The 17,866-nt window shown below is 41.5% G+C and overlaps 1 protein-coding gene across 1 annotated transcript in view; it reads right to left on the reverse strand.

Annotated features, from left to right (window-relative positions):
* Nucleotides 1-17,866, reverse strand: part of LOC109925490 (endoplasmic reticulum-Golgi intermediate compartment protein 2-like) — a 48,702-nt gene that overhangs the window by 8,014 nt on the left and 22,822 nt on the right. Inside the window, exons 7-10 of the mRNA XM_048606851.1 lie at nucleotides 17,694-17,789; nucleotides 14,722-14,777; nucleotides 5,388-5,486; nucleotides 1,580-1,677 (exon numbers count right to left, since the gene is read on the reverse strand). Of these exons, the coding sequence (XP_048462808.1) occupies nucleotides 1,580-1,677; nucleotides 5,388-5,486; nucleotides 14,722-14,777; nucleotides 17,694-17,789 (349 nt within the window). The remainder of the gene's footprint in view (nucleotides 1-1,579; nucleotides 1,678-5,387; nucleotides 5,487-14,721; nucleotides 14,778-17,693; nucleotides 17,790-17,866) is intronic.

A 17,866-nucleotide genomic window follows, 5' to 3' on the forward strand; every position in this document is an offset into this window, starting at 1 on the left:
TGAAGGGTCTAGGCCCGAAACGTCAGCCTCTCTGCTCCTATGATGCTGCTTGGCCTGCTGTGTTCATCCAGCCCTGCACCTTGTTGTCTCGGATTCTCCAGCATCTGCAGTTCCTACTATCACTGGTACCTCCACATCAAGAAACACAGCAACCAATTTACACAGTGTAAATTCCCACAGCCAGCCAATGTGATGCGTACAGTGCCAGATGTCCTGTTTAAGTGATATAGATTGGGGCATAAATATTGACCAAGGAAACTGGGAAGAATTCTTATGCTTTTCTTCAAATTAGCCTGTGGGATCCTTTACATCCATTTGATAAGGTAGACAGGAAATCAGCTTGTGTCATTCAATAGGCATCACCTCTGACAGTGTGGCATATAATTCCCAACGCATAAACAGGTAATTCAGGTTCAACTCTTCCACGTCAGTGTTTATGCTTTACACAAGCATTCTTCCAGCCCTCTTCATCTCACCTTTCAACACACTCTAGAAGTTAATCTGAGTGCTATGCACTTCCTACAGCTTTGTTAACCCGCTCTGTTACTCTTAATGATTTATGGATCTCTAACTCTAGATCCCTTTGCAGCATTTCTCAGTTTGGGTTGTTAAATAATTATGATTTAAAGAGCCATAAAAATAAATCATAAAGCCAGGCATGAAATCAATTTTCACTTACGTTCTATTAGAAGGCTTGTCAGTATTTGTTCCCTTGATATCAAGTGAGAATGCATCTGTACATTTAATTAATATTTTATGCAAAAAGCCAGGGCATATCCAAGGATGCTTAGCTACCCCTGTCAGCAGCCTAACTGCATACTAACTTTTTATATACAGAAAGCTTCAGTAAGTAGCACCACTTGATGAGGTGGTATTTTCTAATGGTTTTCCGGTTAATCGTGGGACAGTGAATAATGCAAAGAATTGCAAAGAACACAGGATGGAGGAATTATTATACACACTGAACACAGGAACTACAGAGTCTCTGAAGTATCTACAACATTCCTTGAACCAGGGAGTGAGCATGACAAAGGATAAACATGGTGCATAGTCAAGGGATAGACATTGAAATCCATAGCATAGAATAGGCCATTTGGTTCAAATTGTCTATGGTTGCATTCATGATCCATTTGATGGGGTAGTGGCGAACTGGTAATTGGTGGATTTGCTGGAGAGAAGCTGTGTGATAGATCCTACCTTGATAACACTCTGCCTTCAACTCTTGTATTGGTTTTCACTCTCAGTCCTAATGCTTTATAGAGCTGTGCCATTGCATTCAGTTTAATTGTTTTGACTATGAATTAAACTGAACTGCTATTCCTTTTGACAAATAACCAGGATTTGTGCAAATCACCATCCTGACTTCGAAACATATCAACATTCTTCAGTGATGTTGGGTCAAAATCCTAGAATTCCCTACAATACATAGACTGCAGTGGTTCAAGAAGACAACTCACCACCATCTTCTCAAGGACAACAAGGGACAGGCAATAAATGCTGTCCACGTTCTATGAGTGAAAGAAAAGGACTCAGCATAGCCACTTTGTGAGGTGCTAGACTCTGAAACTGATTTGCTCACCTGCTCCGTGACTGAATACTGATGAGTGTTTGTGGAGAACTTGAAAGTGTTTATTTCAGTGGGTACCACGACGAGGAAATATTGAAACATGTGCATATCTGCAAAAAAGGCGAAGGCGACATTGGACACTGTGGATTAGAGTCAAAGAAAACAAGCACATTCTGGCAATTTACAATTTAAATCGAAAGAAGAAATTGTAGGAAAGATCATCAGGTTAATGAGCACCTGACTGACAAACAAAATTGGAATTTTATTTAGGAAGGTTACTACAGGCTTAGGCTGTTCCAGAATCCTTTATAGCCACTGGCTCACTTGTGAAACACTGTTGATAACTGTAATGACAAATTGTGACAATACTATGGCTTTAAAAGGCGTATTTTGTCCTTTTTTTCTGAAGAGAGGCTTTCAGCCAGAGGTCCTGAGTTGTCTCTTCTGAGCCAATTAGGTAAACCATTTGTGAGGCCCTGGGTTATTTTTCTAAAGTTAGAACAATAGAAGCAGCATCAATGGGTGGAGTTAGACTGCCACAGAACCAGGGTTTTCGTTTAGCTTTCAGCAGTCGTTGGGGTTTTGAAGTTGATTGTGAAAGCTGTTATGCATCTCTCCTTCAATGTACAGCAGAAAGCTAGAGTTCTCTTTCTGTACCAGTGTTTTCTCTTGGTGTTCTTTTTTCCTGGACTGGAGAAACATCACATATGAGGCGATCTATTTTACTGAATTTGCCTTTGCCAAAGGTGTGTTTGTGAGATATTACTATATTGGAACAGTTGCTGTTTAGTAGTTAATTAATTTATTATCCTGTTAAGTTTTCCAATAGAGTTAAAGTTATACCAATTCCTCTTTCTTTTGTTTGTATTTTGTCCGGGAATGAGGATAAAGTGTGTTTTGCTTAAAGCCGAATCGCTTGACAAATCAAATTACATCTAGAGCTCAGCACCTTACACTTACCTTTAAATAAGGTAAAAGTTAGGGTCTAAGCTATCTCCATGATATACATGAGAAGGGATTGGTCTGGTCCATTACAGAATACACAGCCATTTTGAGAAGAGAAAGATTTCACAAAGCAGCAAATATATCTGGGTGTGTGTGTGTTTGCACATTGTGGTCAGAAGTATAAGCATACTGCAAAATCCTTGGAAAGTAAGAGCCTAAATGAGATGGAAGACATGAGGAATCAAGGCTCAAAGAAGTAAACAAGTAATGACACAGACCATGTAAAAATAATCAAAACATTGGTGTTTATGTCGAGAGATAGAATTGAAAAACAGGACAGTTAGTGAAAATCACTTCAAGCTTAGATCAGATCCTGTAGTATTGTGCATGATTCTGGCTTCCATGTTAAAGAATGGATACAGATGCTTTGGTGAATGAGTAAAGAATGTCACAAGCATATTTGAAATGAGAAGGGCTGAACAGGCTGGGGCTCATTCCCTCTGGAAATCAGAAGACTGACTGGTTACCTGATAAAGGTAAAGTCATCATAATCCCACTGAACAATAGAGCTGCTCTATCATTAGAGAGATATGACTGGTGATGTTTCAACCTGAGGATGACCCCACCTCAGGCAAGGGGAAAGGTTGAGAAGGAGTGTTCTTTGTGGTAACTGCAGCCAGTGAGTGAATTGAACACACATTGTTGGTATCACTCTGCAACACAAATCTGCTGTTCAGCCAACTGAGTGACTGATGAGGGTTGTGGTGGGGGCTGATGGGGAGAGATAGAAAAGTAGAGAGGAAGTTCCAGATCTTAGGGCCAGCAGATGGCATGGTCAACAGAGGCAGAGTGATTAAAATTGAGTTGGCTAAAGAGCGCAGAATTAGATGTGTGCAGGCATCTCACAAGGTCCTGGGCTGGAAATGACTGCAACCGTAGGGAGGGATGAGGTCATGGGGGGATTTGAAAAGTGAGAGTTTTAAAATCAAGACATTGCTTATGCTGGGGCCAATATAGGTCAATGAACAGAGACATGATTGGAGAATGAAAGTTGGTATACTTTATGTATAGCAGAGTTTTTGGATGTTAGAAGATAGGAAGCTGCCCAGGAGAACATTGGAATAGTCAAGTTTAAAGGTTAGGCATGAGTGAAGGTTTCTCTAGCACTTACAGGGTCAACCATGACTCAGTGAGCAACAATCTTGCCTCTGAATCAGAAGCTTGTAAGCTCATGTCCCACTCCAGTGACTTAAGCACAATATTCAAGGCTGACACTCCAGTAACAGAGTGTTGGAAGTACATCTTTCAGACAAAATGTTAATTGAGCCCCTGTGTACCCTTTCAGGTGGATGTAAAAGATCCCACGCTACTATTTAAAAAGAAGAATGAAGGCATTCTTCCTGGTGACCTAACCAATATTTTGTTCCTCAATCACCATCACAAAACAAATTATTGCATCATTGCTGTCTATGGGAGCTTGTTGTGCGTGAATTGTTTGCTGCATTTCCTATTTTATGACACTGAATAAACTTCAAAATCCTTGGAATGTGTGGGCTTGGAATTCTGCATTTCATTACATTGGTTGGGTATAAAATATTTTGCAAGATCCTGAGGTCTTGAAAGGATTTTTAGGCAGAGGAATGTTTTTCTTCTGTTAGTGACGGCATTTTAAAAGTGTTTTGTTGGCTGTAAATCGCTTTGAGATGTCTTGTGGTCATGACCAGCACAGTATAAAATTTGAGCTTTTCTTTTGTCACAGTTTCTTTTTGTGCTGTTCTCTAAATGTGGTGTAACCCAGGCTCTATATAAATATAGCATTACCCTCAACATTATATTCTGTTCCAAGATTTGTTCAGTGAAACAAACAGTGACATTTTGGGGAATCAGGAAACTAGTCACTATTACAACTTGTAAGTGGTAGAGAAATAGCCAGCTATACATAGAATTTTAATGTGCAAGATCTGTGCAGAGGTTCATACAAATGCAAACAGTTTTCCTTTTATTTTCTTTGTCTGCAACGTCAATATACATTGGGGCAAAAGAGATTCACTGATAGTCTCTCCACATAACCTATAAATGCTTTTACAAATTTGAATTTAAAATCATCTGCTTCTACTTAAATGTATTTTTGCTATTCACATTGATGGCTCCCAGAATTGGAAAGCTCCACATTCTTCACTCACTAGTAAAGAGGTTTCTCCTGAAATCCCTAGTTCTTGAAGTCTCAGATACTGGAATCTACTTCAATCTATTTGTCTCAGCCTAATGGAAGTCCTTAAAATTCTGAGGAGGGGTCACTTGACCCGAAACGTTAATTCTGATTTCTCTCCACAGATGTTGTCAGACCTGCTGAGCTTTGCCAGCAATGTCTGTTTTTGTTCTTTAAAATTACAAAAGAGTTTGACAGCATAGAGAGAGAGAAATTGTTTCTAATTGTGGGGAAGAATAACTATGAGAGTCACTAATAAATCCAATGAGGAATTCAAGGGAAACTGGTTTTACAGTTGTATGATATAATGTGGAAATTTAGGCCAATGATTCTTGAAGATTTTATGCTAAATTTTGGCTAAAATATATATATTTAGATAAATTATTTTTCAGTGGCTAAAAATCATGGTTTTATATTGGAATTTAAAAACTCATTTTAAAAAATCTGTTATAGTTTTAAAATGATGTGGTCTCCATATAACAAGGCCACTGGCTGTTTTACAGTTTTCACCTAATCAGATTAAAAATCCTACTTCAAAAACAAGTTTCAAAATGAAAATCTCATGTAATAAAACAGAATTTGACCCAATCAGTAACTGTAAATCATTGGTCCTGAATGAAATATGCTCTAAACCTGCATCTCAATGAGTAGTTCTGTGTGACTCACTTGATTGTGTTATTTTCTCAGTGCCATCTAGTGGATGGATTAATCCAGGGCTCAGTGCTCCAAACGACAAATGGTCAATTCGATGAGAGAAATTGTACACTGGAAACAAAGAATTCGCAAAATGTTACCGATATTTGTTAGTACATAAATTTGAATATGACCCAACTGGTTCACACCATTGTTTATATTCCATACAAATTTCTTCAAACCCTCTCCATCAACATATCCTTCTCATGTTTTCCTCCCTCACGCGTATCTACTTCTCCTTCAATGTATTTTTGCTGTTCTCATTAATGGCTTCCGGAATCAGAAAGATCCACGTTCTCACGAATCATGAGTAAATACGTTTCTTGTGAAATCCCTATTGGCTTTATTAGTGACTATCTCATATGTAGGCATCTGTTGTGGGTCTTGGCTCTAAGTGGAAACTTCTCTGCGTGTTCTCTACGTCTTGCCAAACCATCCCATTACTTGAAAATCTCAATCAACTCACCCCTCATCTCTTTTTCTGGAAAAGAGCCTCAACCTGTAAAATCTTCCTGGACAGCTAAAAGGTTTCAGTCCTGTTGCAATTTTAGTGATTTATTTTTGCATCTTTTCCACTGCCTCTTTGATACCAAGGCCAGAACTGTGCACGTCCATCAGCGATGGTCTAACTAGGGCTCTATACAAGTCCAACATAACTTCTCTGCTTTATTCTTCCTCCCTGAAATGGACCCCAGTGCTTTGTTGGCTTTACTATGAATAGCCTTTTTAACCTACGTTGCTTCTTTCACTGATCTCTGTCTGTAATGCAGAATCCTTGTACCCCTTTAGGTCTTTTAGACATCCATTGACCAAGGAGTGGACAATATATGTGACTCATTCTTCCAAAATTAAACTACCTCACATTTACCAATATTAACTTAATTTGCCAACCATACACTGATGTAAGTTTACTAATGTCCTCACGGATCAGGTCAAAGTCCTCCACAAAATTAACTGCCACAACCAATGAATCACATCAAAGCTCTGCAGTTCTGCCATTTCCAGTTGTGAATAGTAGTCAACAATTGAATTACTTAACTGGAAGTAGCCGCTGCATGGACATCCACGTACTCAATGATAGTGGAGCCCAACATGTCGGTGCAAAACAAGGCTGAAGTGTTTACAACCAACTTTAACCAAAAGTGCTGATTGGATTCACCATCTTAGCCTCCTCCTGGGGCCAACAGCATCTCAGATGCCACTCTTTAGCCAACTCAATTCGCACCATGCGATATCAAGAGATAACTGAAGGCACTGGATGGGATAAAGGCTATGGGCCCTGACAATACCCTTGGGGTAGAACATAAACCTTTTGCTCCAGGACTAATGCACCCATGGCCAAGCTATCCCAACACAACTACGATGTATGAAATTGCCCAAGTATGTTATTCTGGTCAATTACTGCCCCATTAGTCAATTCTTCATCATGAGCAAAGATTTTGTCAACAGTCTGATCAGCATTTATTCAGCATTAATAAATGTTCAGTTTGGATTTCAGTGCCTGTGTAGCCTCAGCACAAAATGAACATTAGAGCTGAACACCAAAAGGGAGGATGACTGACCTTGACACCAAGATAACATTTGATGTACTGTGATCAAGAAACCCTAGTAAAACTGAAGTCAGTGGGGATCAGATACAAACTGCCCATTGGTTGGAGTCATACTTAGATGAAAGCAAAATGGTTGTGTTACTGGTTAGCCCCAGGACATCACTATGGGAGTGTCTCAAGCTAGTGCCTTCAGCCCAATCATTTTCTGCTCCTTGATTAATGACCTTCCCTCTGATGTATGATCAGAAGTGAGGATGGTGCTGATACTTGTGCTGTCTTCAGCACCAGTTGCAACTCCTCATGAGGCAATGACCATCTGTAACAAGAAAGAATTGAACCATTTCCCCTTGATATGCAATGGCACTACCATGGTGGAATTCTCCAACATCAACATTCTGAGAGGTTACCATCGACTAGAAACTATATGGATCAGCCATGTAAGTACTGTGGCTACAGAGCAATCAGAGACTGCAAAGTCTGCAATGACCAACTCAGCTCTTGATGCCCCAGAACTGGCCCACCATCTAAGAGGCACGCGTCAGGAATATGATGGAATGCTTTCCACTTACCTGGATGAGACCTGCTTGAATAACACTGAAAAGGATTTACACCATTAAGCATCCCACCCACCATGTTAAATATTCATTCCCTTTGCAACTGGTGCACAGGGGCAGTGGTATATACTATTTGGAAGAGCATTGCAGCAACCTGCCATGGCTCCTTCCAAACTTAAGACCCCTAACATTAAGAAGGACCAGTACAGAAGATATATGGGAATACTGCGCTTGCAAGTTCTGCTCCAAACTGTAAAGCATCTTGATTTGGAATTATATCACAATTCCTTCATTGTTGCTGGGTCAAAATCCTGCAATTCTCTACCTCAAACAACTGTGTCTGCTTAAACTATGTGGTTCAAGATACCTGCTCGTCATCAACTTCACAAGGAAAATTAGTGATGGACAATAAAGAATGGCTTTGCAGCAATGCACACATGGCAAAAATGAATCATATAAAAGGTATTGGCCCTATTTAGTGCCAGCTTGGCCTATCCCATCTTGAATCAGAAGGTCTGGCGAATGAGAGTCTCATTTCAGAGAATTAAGCAAAGCATTTAGGTTGATACTCCCAGTTCAGTAATGAGGAACACTACACCTTCAGAAATTCATCCTTTGCCTAAGATATGAATCAATGCATTCTCTGCTCTCCAAGGTACATGTAAAAGGTCCTATGACTGCTTCTTCAAATGGAAACATAGTCATTCTCCCTGATGTTCTAGCCTAATATTATGTTAAAAATTGAATTATCTAGTCATTATTACATTTCTGATAATGGGATATTGCTGTGTGTGTATTGACTGTTGTCTTTCCTACAACAGTTTCTGTATTTCAAAACTACTTGATAGGCTTAGAGCTGTCCTAAAGTCAAGGAAGGTGTTGTATGAAAGCAAGTGTTTCTTAATTGCTTTATCAAGGCCAGAACAATTAACCCTTGGAAAGAACTCAATTTGTACATTTTGTAAACAGCAGCTGAGCCTCACAGTACACTAATAGGCTTCACCAGATGGGAAAGGAATAAGCAGGGTGTGTTGAACTCTTGTCAGCTATAAACTGTGTTAGTAATGCAACACTGAAGCCATTCTTTCCATCTTTTGTGCTCTCATGTTTTGTGCAAATGATTCTTCTATAGTCAAAACATAAATGATTTTTTTCCCTGATGTGTATGTGTGGATGATACTCTGAGAATTTTCTTTTTCTTTCAGCCTATTCTTTTGATCTTCATCCCCAATGGTCTTTTTGTTTTAAGTCTGGTGATGGAAGTGTGAGTGTTGGAGTTGATTCTAGTGACTCCAAGGAATACAAGTGCTCTTTTAATGCTGCATAGCCCAGGTATCTCATTACCGGACTTTATTGCTAAGCAATTGACTGAAGAACCAGAAACGTTTTTACGCAACAAAGGCATAAATGATATTTTCAGCAGCAAATGAACTGAGGCAGGGATAGAGTCAGACAAGTTACAGAGATGAGAATTGGCAGTCTTGATAATGACTTTGACATATGGTTAGATGCTCATTTTAGTGTTAAGTATGACACCAAGGTTGCAACTGTCTGGCTTACCCTCACAATGTTGCTAGGCAGAAGAATAAAATTAGTAACTAAGGAATAGGATTTGCATTGAGATGGAAGACAATGGCTTCAGTTTTCCAAATTTTAAATTGGAAGAAATTTCTGCTTCTCTGATAATGAATGTTGGACAAGCAGTCTAGCAATTTAGAGATAGTGGAAGGGCTGAGGGATGTGGTGGTGAGATTGAAATGTGAACAATCATCATCTGTGTAAAAGCTAAGAATGTTTTCAAATGATGTCACAAGGAACATCATGTAGATGAGAAATAGAAGGGGATGGATCCTTTAGAACTCTAGTGGAAACTGTAGGAGTGAAAGAGAAAAGCCTAAGGTTAAATAGATAAAATCTGATTCAGAAGAGAGCAGTTCCACTGAAGTGAGCAGCAGGGGAAAGATGAAGGAGCATACATTATGTCAAAGGCATCAAGAATGATGAAATGTCATTGTTTATCTTTGACATGGTCAGATTTGATGTGTTTAGTGCCTATGATAACATCCATTTTGCTACTGTCATAGGGGTGGACTTTTCATTAGAATTCCAAGAAAGATGGGCTTAGATTTGTGTAGTGACAGCATGGTCAAGGGCTTTGGAAAGGAACTGCAAGTTGAAGATTAGGATTGTAAAGATTGTGGGGTCAAAGACTTTATTTGAGGAATAGTTTCTTCTCAATGATTTACCTTCAAAGTGAAAAATCACAAGGTTGTCAATTTTTGGTCGGTGCTCTGATAACAGGGAATTTGCACATCACTTTCTCCAATGCCTGAACATCTCCCTTGTGTCTTTGATCACAATGGCCAAGGGATGATCTGACCAGGACTATGCATGGTTTTATTACTTTTATGTTTCTATTTTGATTATATAACATAACAAATGCATAATCATGATATAGATTTTTGTAATAAACTTAAATTTCCTTTTAAAATGGACGCAAAAGAGTTTTTAAACACGGCTCTCAAAATTCAACAGACTTGGAACATAGAACCACAAAAATAATACAACACAGAAAGGGGACATTCAAACCATCTTATCCATTGCCGACCCAAAGATATTCAGATGCCCTTTCTAATCCCATCTTCCTGCACATGGCCCATAGCCCTACAGTTTACAACACTTAAGGCGCAGATCCAGGTACTTTTTGAAAGTGTTTAGGATATCTGCCTGCACCACTAACTCACACAGCAAATTCCAGGCCCCACCATCCTCTGCATAAAAACGTTTTTCCTCACATACCCTCTAATCCTTCTGCAACTTAGCTTGAATCTATAACGCCTGGTTTTTGAACTCTCTGCCAAAGGAAACAAGTTCCTTCCGTCTACTCTATCTCTACCCGTCACAATTTTGTATACCTTAATCATGTCACCCCTTAGCCTTCTCTGTTCCAAGAAAAACAACCCCAATCTCTCCATAGATAGTGGGAACTGCTGTTGCTGGAGAATCTGAGATAACAAGGTGTAGAGCTAGATGAACACAGCAGGCCAAGCAGCATCAGAGGAGCAGGAAAGCTGACGTTTCGGGTCTGGACCCTTCTTCAGAAATTGGGGAGGGGAAGGGGATTCTGAAATAAATAGAGAGAGCGGGAGAGGCGGATGGAAGATGGATAAAGGAGGAGAGGAGACAGACAGGTCAAAGAGGCGGGGATGGAGCCAGTAAAGGTGAGTGTAGGTGGGGAGTTGGGGAGGGGATAGGTCAGTCCAGGGAAGACAGACAGGTCAAGGAGGCGGGATGAGGCTGGTAGGTAGGAGATGGGGCTGGGGCTTGAGGTGGGAGGAGTGGATAGGTGGGAGGAAGGACAGATTAGGGAGGCGGGGACAAGCTGGGCTGGCTTTGGGATGTGGTTGGGGGAGGGGAGGTTTTGAAGCTTGTGAAGTCCACATTGATACCATTGGGCTGCAGGGTTCCCAAACGAAATATGAGGTGCTGTTCCTGCAATCTTCGGGTGGCATCATTGTGGCACTGGAGGTTGCCCAGGATGGACATGCCATCCAAGGAGTGGGAGGGCGAGTTGAAATGGTTCGCGACTGGGAGGTGCAGTCGTTTGTCGCGAACCGAGCGTAGGTGTTCCACAAAGCGGTCTCCAAGCCTCTGCTTGGTTTCCCTGATGTAGAGGAGGCCACATTGGGAACAGTGGATACAGCATACCACATCAGCAGATGTGCAGGTGAACATCTGTTTGAAGTGGAAGGTCTTCTTGGGGCCTGGGATGGGGGTGAGGGGGGAGGTGTGGGGGCAGGTGTAGCACTTCCTGCGGTTGCAGGGAAAAGTGCCGGGTGTGGTGGAGCTGGTGGGGAGTGTGGAGCGGACAAGGGAGTCACGGAGAGAGTGGTCCCTCCGGAAAGCAGATGAGGGTGGGGAGGGAAAAATGTCTTTGATTGTGGGGTCAGATTGCAGATGGCAGAAGTGTCGGAGGATGATGCATTGGATCCGGAGGTTGGTGGGGTGGTACGTGAGGACGAGTGGGATTTTGTTTTGGTTGTTATTGCGGGGAGGGGGTGTGAGGGGTGAGTTGCGGGAAATGCGAGAGGCACGATCGAGGGCGTTTTCGACCACTGTGGAGGGGAAGTTGCGGTCCTTGAAAAACGAGGACATCTGGGATGTCTGGGAGTGGAATGCCTCATCTCGGGAGCAGATGTAGCAGAGGCGAAGGAATTGGGAATAGGGGATGGCATTTTTGCAGGAAGGTGGGTGAGAGGAGGTGTATTCTAGGTAGCTGTGGGAGTCGGTAGGCTTGAAATGGATATTGGTTTCCAGGTGGTTGCCAGAGATGGAAACAGAGAGGTCCAGGAAGGAGAGAGAGGTATCGGAGATGGTCCAGGTGAACTTAAGGTTGGGGTGGAAGGTGCTAGTGAAGCAGATGAACTGTTCGAGCTCCTCGTGGGAGCACAAGGCGGCGCCGATACAGTCATCGATGTAATGAAGAGGTGGGGGATAGGGCCAGTGTAGCTTCGGAAGAGGGATTGTTCTACATATCCTACAAAGAGGCAGGCATAGCTTGGGCCCATGTGGGTACCCACGGCCACCCCCTTTGTCTGTAGGAAGTGTGAGATCTCTCTCCCAATCTCTCCATGTAGTTCCAATTCTCTGGCAACATTCTAGTAAATTTTCTTTGCACTCTCTCCAGAGCAGTTATGTCCTTGTAATGTGGTGACCAGTTGTGACCCCACCAATGTCTATACAATTTCATTATTATGTCCCTTCTTTTGTATTCTATGCCTCTGTCAATGAAGGAGAGCATTCCATATGCCTTTGTAACAACTGCATCTACTTGTACTGCTACCATTAGGGACCAGTGCACTTGCACACCAAGATCTCTCACTTTATTTACGCCTCTCAGTATATTCCCATTTATTGTGTATTCTCTTTTACTGTTTGACCTCCCCCCCCAATGCATTACTTCACACTTATCAGAGTTGAACTCCATCTGCCACTTTACTGCCACTCCACCAACTCATTTATATTATTTTGGAACTTACAGCTATCCTCTACACTACCCAATACATCACCAATTTTTGTATCGTCTGTAAATTTCCCATTGGTGCCCCCACATTTGGCCTATAATATTTCCTTTGTACGTTTGCATTCCTCCAATCCTCCGGTGCCTCACCTGTACCTAGTAAATATTGTAAAATAATCCTTGAAGCATCTGCAAATTCCTCCCTGACCTCCTTCAACATGCTATGTAACAATCCATCTAACCCTGGTGACATATTCACTTCCAAGGATTGCAACTCCTCTAACAATTCCTCTCTTGTTATGATTATTTTGTCCAATATTTCACAGTGCTCCTCTTGGATTACTGCATTCACATCATCCCTTTCCTTTGTGAATTTGGAGAAAAAAAATTCATTTAAAATTTTTCCCACGTCCTCCGCATCTTCGCACAAGTTCCCTTCTTCATCTCTGCATTGTCCCACTTTTTGCTTAACTATCCTTTTGCTCATTATATACTGGTAAAACATCTTTGGGTTTTTCTTTATCTTGCTAGATAATATTTTTTCATGCCCTGACTCTGATTTCCTTATTTCTTTTTTCACTTGATCCTTGTACTTTCTATACTCCACTGCGCTATCTGCAGTGTTCAGTTCTTTGTGTCTATTAGAAGCTTTCTTTTTCTGTTTAATTTTCCCCTGTATTTTTCTAGACAACCATGGGGATTTAGATTTGGCAGAACCATTCTTATTCTTGGAGTGGACTTGTGGGCCTTGTGCTTTAAAGATCTCACTTTTTAGTGCCTCCCACTGGCTTATCACTGATTTGCGCTTTAGCAGTCCTGTCCAATCCACCTCAGCCAAATCACTTCTCAGTTTTGGAAAATTTGCCTTCACCCAGTTAAAAACTTTTACTCCTGATGTATCTCTGTCCTTTTCCATAATAATACTAAATCTAACTGTAGTCACAATTTAAATTGGAAATTAAATTGGGTTTTGACCCAGTGACAGTGAAGGAATGATGCTATTGTTCCGAGTCAGGGGAGCATAGTGGTGCTCCCAGGCTTTTGTTGCCCTTGTCCATTTAGGTGGTGGAGGTCATGGGATCAGGGCTTGTTTGTAGTAAGTAAAATCTGTTATTGCTCAGTTTTGTTGAACACATTCAGAATTCTGTACGTATTTGTGTCGCAGCATGACATTGACATTTTTAATAAAATTGACACCCTTCATTAACTCAGACATGAGTGAAGCTATGCCCTTCACTGTTTTGTTTCATATCAGCCTCAATGGAAATCAGTGTTAAATTTTGAAAGCTTTCGTTAGTATCTTAGGTGACTTTCTGTACCAGAATCTTTACTATACTGATTGATCAGTTCCAGATATCAACCAACATTTCTTACTCAATAGAAAGGTCCTAGACACTGATGACAGTTAGCATAAAGGAATGGTCCTGAATATATTGCACACATCTGAGTTTGTGAAAGAGAGGGAAGCATAAACAGAAAGAATTTGCCTTCACATAGCACCTTATTCAATTTTATTATCAGCTTAAAGCTCATGACAGGCAATGAATCTCCAGCACTGGTGTTTTGTGAGTGAACACAGTAACAGTTTTGCACATAGCAAAATCCTAAGTGAGTGACCAGTTATCAGGTTTTTTTTTGATAATGTTATTTACTGGGGAAGTGTTGGCCAGGCCAGAACTTCCCAGGCAGCATCAGAGGAGCAGGAAGGCTGACGTTTCGGGTCTGAAGAAGGGTCTAGGCCCGAAACATCAGCCTTCCTGCTCCTCTGATGCTGCTTGGCCTGCTGTGTTCATCCAGCTCTACACCTTGTTATCTCAGATTCTCCAGCATCTGCAGTTCCTACTATCCCAGAACTTCCCAGCTCTCTTTCTTTCAGTTGTAGGTCTTTTTTTTAACTCACACCTGAACATTGGTGCTCTATCAATATGGCACTAATGTGTCAGCCTAGATTCAGTATTCAGGCCTGTTTATGGGATTTTACCCATGGTTTTCTCAGTCAGAGGTGAAGGACCTGCCATTCCACACCACTGCTCGAATGAAGCAGCTAGTAGTAGCAGTTAAATACTTTTATCTAAGGGGAATGGTCCTTATCTGGACCCTATCCATTGAGATTTGAGTGTATCCTGGGAGCAGCGAGTTGGTTGTAAGAGTAAGCAAGTTACAGATTGTGCAGGAAAAGTTACCTTTAGGATCCTTTGAGGCAAGTACATGGGCATGGCCAAATGAAAATTGGTATGGTCTGAAAAAAAGGAAGAATGATGTTTCACAGTTTGGTATTTTGTTCTTGGTGCATGTAAATCTCAGGTACTCATCAAACTAAAAGATTGCCACGTAAGATTGGGTCGTCTATTGAGTATAGGTCACAGATTTAACATTTTGGCAACAGTTGTAACATAAAGTAGAGAAGATAATTTTGAGTAGCAATTGGTAATGACTTGAAACAATCTGCCAATGACAGTAACTGATGTGGAGTCAATCAATATACTCTAAAGGAGTTTGTTTGGGCACTTGGGGATACTAGACTATGGGGATAGAGCAGGGAAATGGTGAAAGTGAGTTGTTGAGTAAAGAACTGGAAGAGTCTCAAGGGGCCGATTGAGCTCCTTCTGTGCCTAATGGCTCCTGTGAATGAAGATGAACATTGATAAGACTCAATGAATTTTCCCCGTCTGATAGTATATTTGTATATAAGTTAGCCCAGAAACTGAAACAAAAACAGTGTTAGAGAAACTCAGCAGGTCTGGAAGCACCTCTGGAGAGAAAAACAGTTAATGTTTTGCGTCCAGCAACTCTTTGTCAGAACCAAAGGTCGCACGGTAAAGGTGGTATATCTGCTGATGATGGGTGTGTGTGTGCGTGCGTGTGCGCGTGTGTGTGTGTGTGCGCGCGCGTGTGTGTGTGCGTGTGCGCGCGTGCGTGCAGAGTGGGTTGGGATCTGAGTGGAATCGGTCAAATAGATGGAAATGGTGCACACAGAGAGAAAGAGAAAGAGAAGCAGACAAAGGGGTTGCTGATAGTAAGCTGGGAATAAGTAAATACTCAATAGGTGTTAATGAGAAATGTGAATAGTTGAAAATGGGGTTAGCTATGCTGGGAACAACTCATACATAACAGGACCGGAGGAGTAGGGGTGGCTAACAAACATGGAAAAGGTGTTCACACTCTGAAATTGTTACACTCAATGTTGAGTACTTAGGGTTGTAAGGTATCTAGGTGGAGATGAGGTGTTGTTCCTTCAGCTTGCCATATTCGTATCCATCACATTTGTTCTGATGTTGTAGCGACCCACAGACAAATCCATCTATTTCCTCAACAGAGGATTCCCTGCTACTGTGGTTGACAGGTCCCTCAGCCATGTCTGACCATTTCTTGCCCACCCTGCCTGACCACCTCTCCCTCAATGATGATAAGGGTCCCTCTTGTTCTCACTTTCCACCCCACCAACCCCCACGTCCAAAGGAACATAAATCACCATTTCCACCTCCTCCAGCAGGATACATATTCCCCTCCCCTCCCTTGTCAGTATTCCACAGCGAAAATTCCTTCTGGGAAACAAAGGTCCACTCCCTCTTCGTTTTTAGCACTTACCCACTCTCCTACAACACCTTCCCATGTAATCACAGAAGGCATAGTTACCTGCCTGTTTACATCCTCCCTCCTCACTATCCAAGACCCCAGACACATTTTCCAGGCGAAGCAACAATTTACCTTCTCTTCCTTCAATCTAGTTGACTGTATTCGCTGCTCACAATGTGGTGTTCTCGGCATTGGGGAGATAAAACACAGATTTTGTTTGCCGCTTTGCAGAATGCATCTGCTCTATCAGTAAAAATGACCCTGAGCTTCCAGTTGCCTGCCATTGTTAACATACCACCCTGTTCACACACCAGTCTTTCTGTTTCAGGCCTGCTGCAGTGCTCCAGCGAGAGTCAACGCTAGCTGGAGGAATAACACCGCATCTTCTGCCAAGGTATCTTACAGTCCTCAGGACACAACATTGAGTCTAACAATTTCAGAGCATGAGCACTTTCTTCTACGTTCATTACCCACCTCCACATCCCCCCTAGGTTCTGTCCTGTATGGGTTGCTAACCCCATTTTCAACTATTCACACTTTGTATTATTGCCCATACACCATTTCTCTCTCTCCTGTTTATCAGCATTCCCTTTGTGTGCTTCCCTTTGCTCACTGTCTCTCTCTCTGTGGGCACTTTCTCCATTTATTTGACTCACTCCACCTTCCCACACATCCCTTCCAACCATGCAACCCCTACCCCCCTCGCAAACCCCTCCCACCTTGTCATCAGCATAAATACCAGCTCTATGTTTTATTTTACTTCATAAAATGAACCTGAATTACAAAAGAGCGCAGATCACAAAGTATTTTAGGAAAGACACTAATCATGCAATGTTCTAGCTTCCTTACTCTGGGCGGTTTTTCAAAACTGCAGAAACTATTTATAACGATCATACAGAACCTGAATGGTTGGACCTATGAGAAAAGATGGAACAGTCTTGGGCTCTTTTTCTCCAGAAAACAGATGTTTGAAAGGAGACCTGATAGAGATCTTTAAAATGATGAATGAGTTAGTTAGGGTAGACATAGATTTTTACACTTCAACATATGATAGTCACTCATTAAACTAGTGGTGAATTCAAGATAAATGTCTTTGCCCTGAGAGTGATGAGACTGTGAAACCCACTGTCATAAGGAATAGCTAAGTAAATAGCAAAGATGTATTTCTTCTTTTTTTAAGGCAGTTCATTGGGAAGAAGAATGACTTTCTACCACTCGTGGGTCCTAAGGTGACTGACTAGTCCAATGCTGGATTTACAAACTCTGCCACTAATGGGGCAAGTGGTGTTTTGCTGAAGAACATGGGAATTTAGATATACACATGAGTGAGAAAGTATAGCAGATATACTGACCTGATGAGATAAACTAGTGTGGGAAAAGATTTCTGAGGAGCCTAAAGCAGTTAGATAGCATGGCCTGTTTCATGGCTTTAATTTTTCTGTAATTCCTATAATATTGGCTCTGAGTGAGGACTGCCTGTTTCAAGCACTTTTTGATTAATGACTCATTTACTTAACAGGGTGGTGAGGCTGAATTGCACATTTTGAAAACAATGCAAAATAAACAGGATTGTACCAACTTCCCAGCCATAATGTGTAAATTCCCTGCTACTTTGTTGAGTTTCAGTGAACCATGAATCCTGCAGGCATTTGGAGGATCTCTGGAGTCAACAATCCTGAAAGAAAAATGACAAAATCATTTTCTAATGTCATTTACACATTACTTTTCTCTGATAGACTTTAAAATCCACAG

The sequence above is a fragment of the Rhincodon typus genome, chromosome 17 (assembly GCF_021869965.1).
Source record: "Rhincodon typus isolate 14 chromosome 17, sRhiTyp1.1, whole genome shotgun sequence".
NCBI lineage: Eukaryota > Metazoa > Chordata > Chondrichthyes > Orectolobiformes > Rhincodontidae > Rhincodon > Rhincodon typus.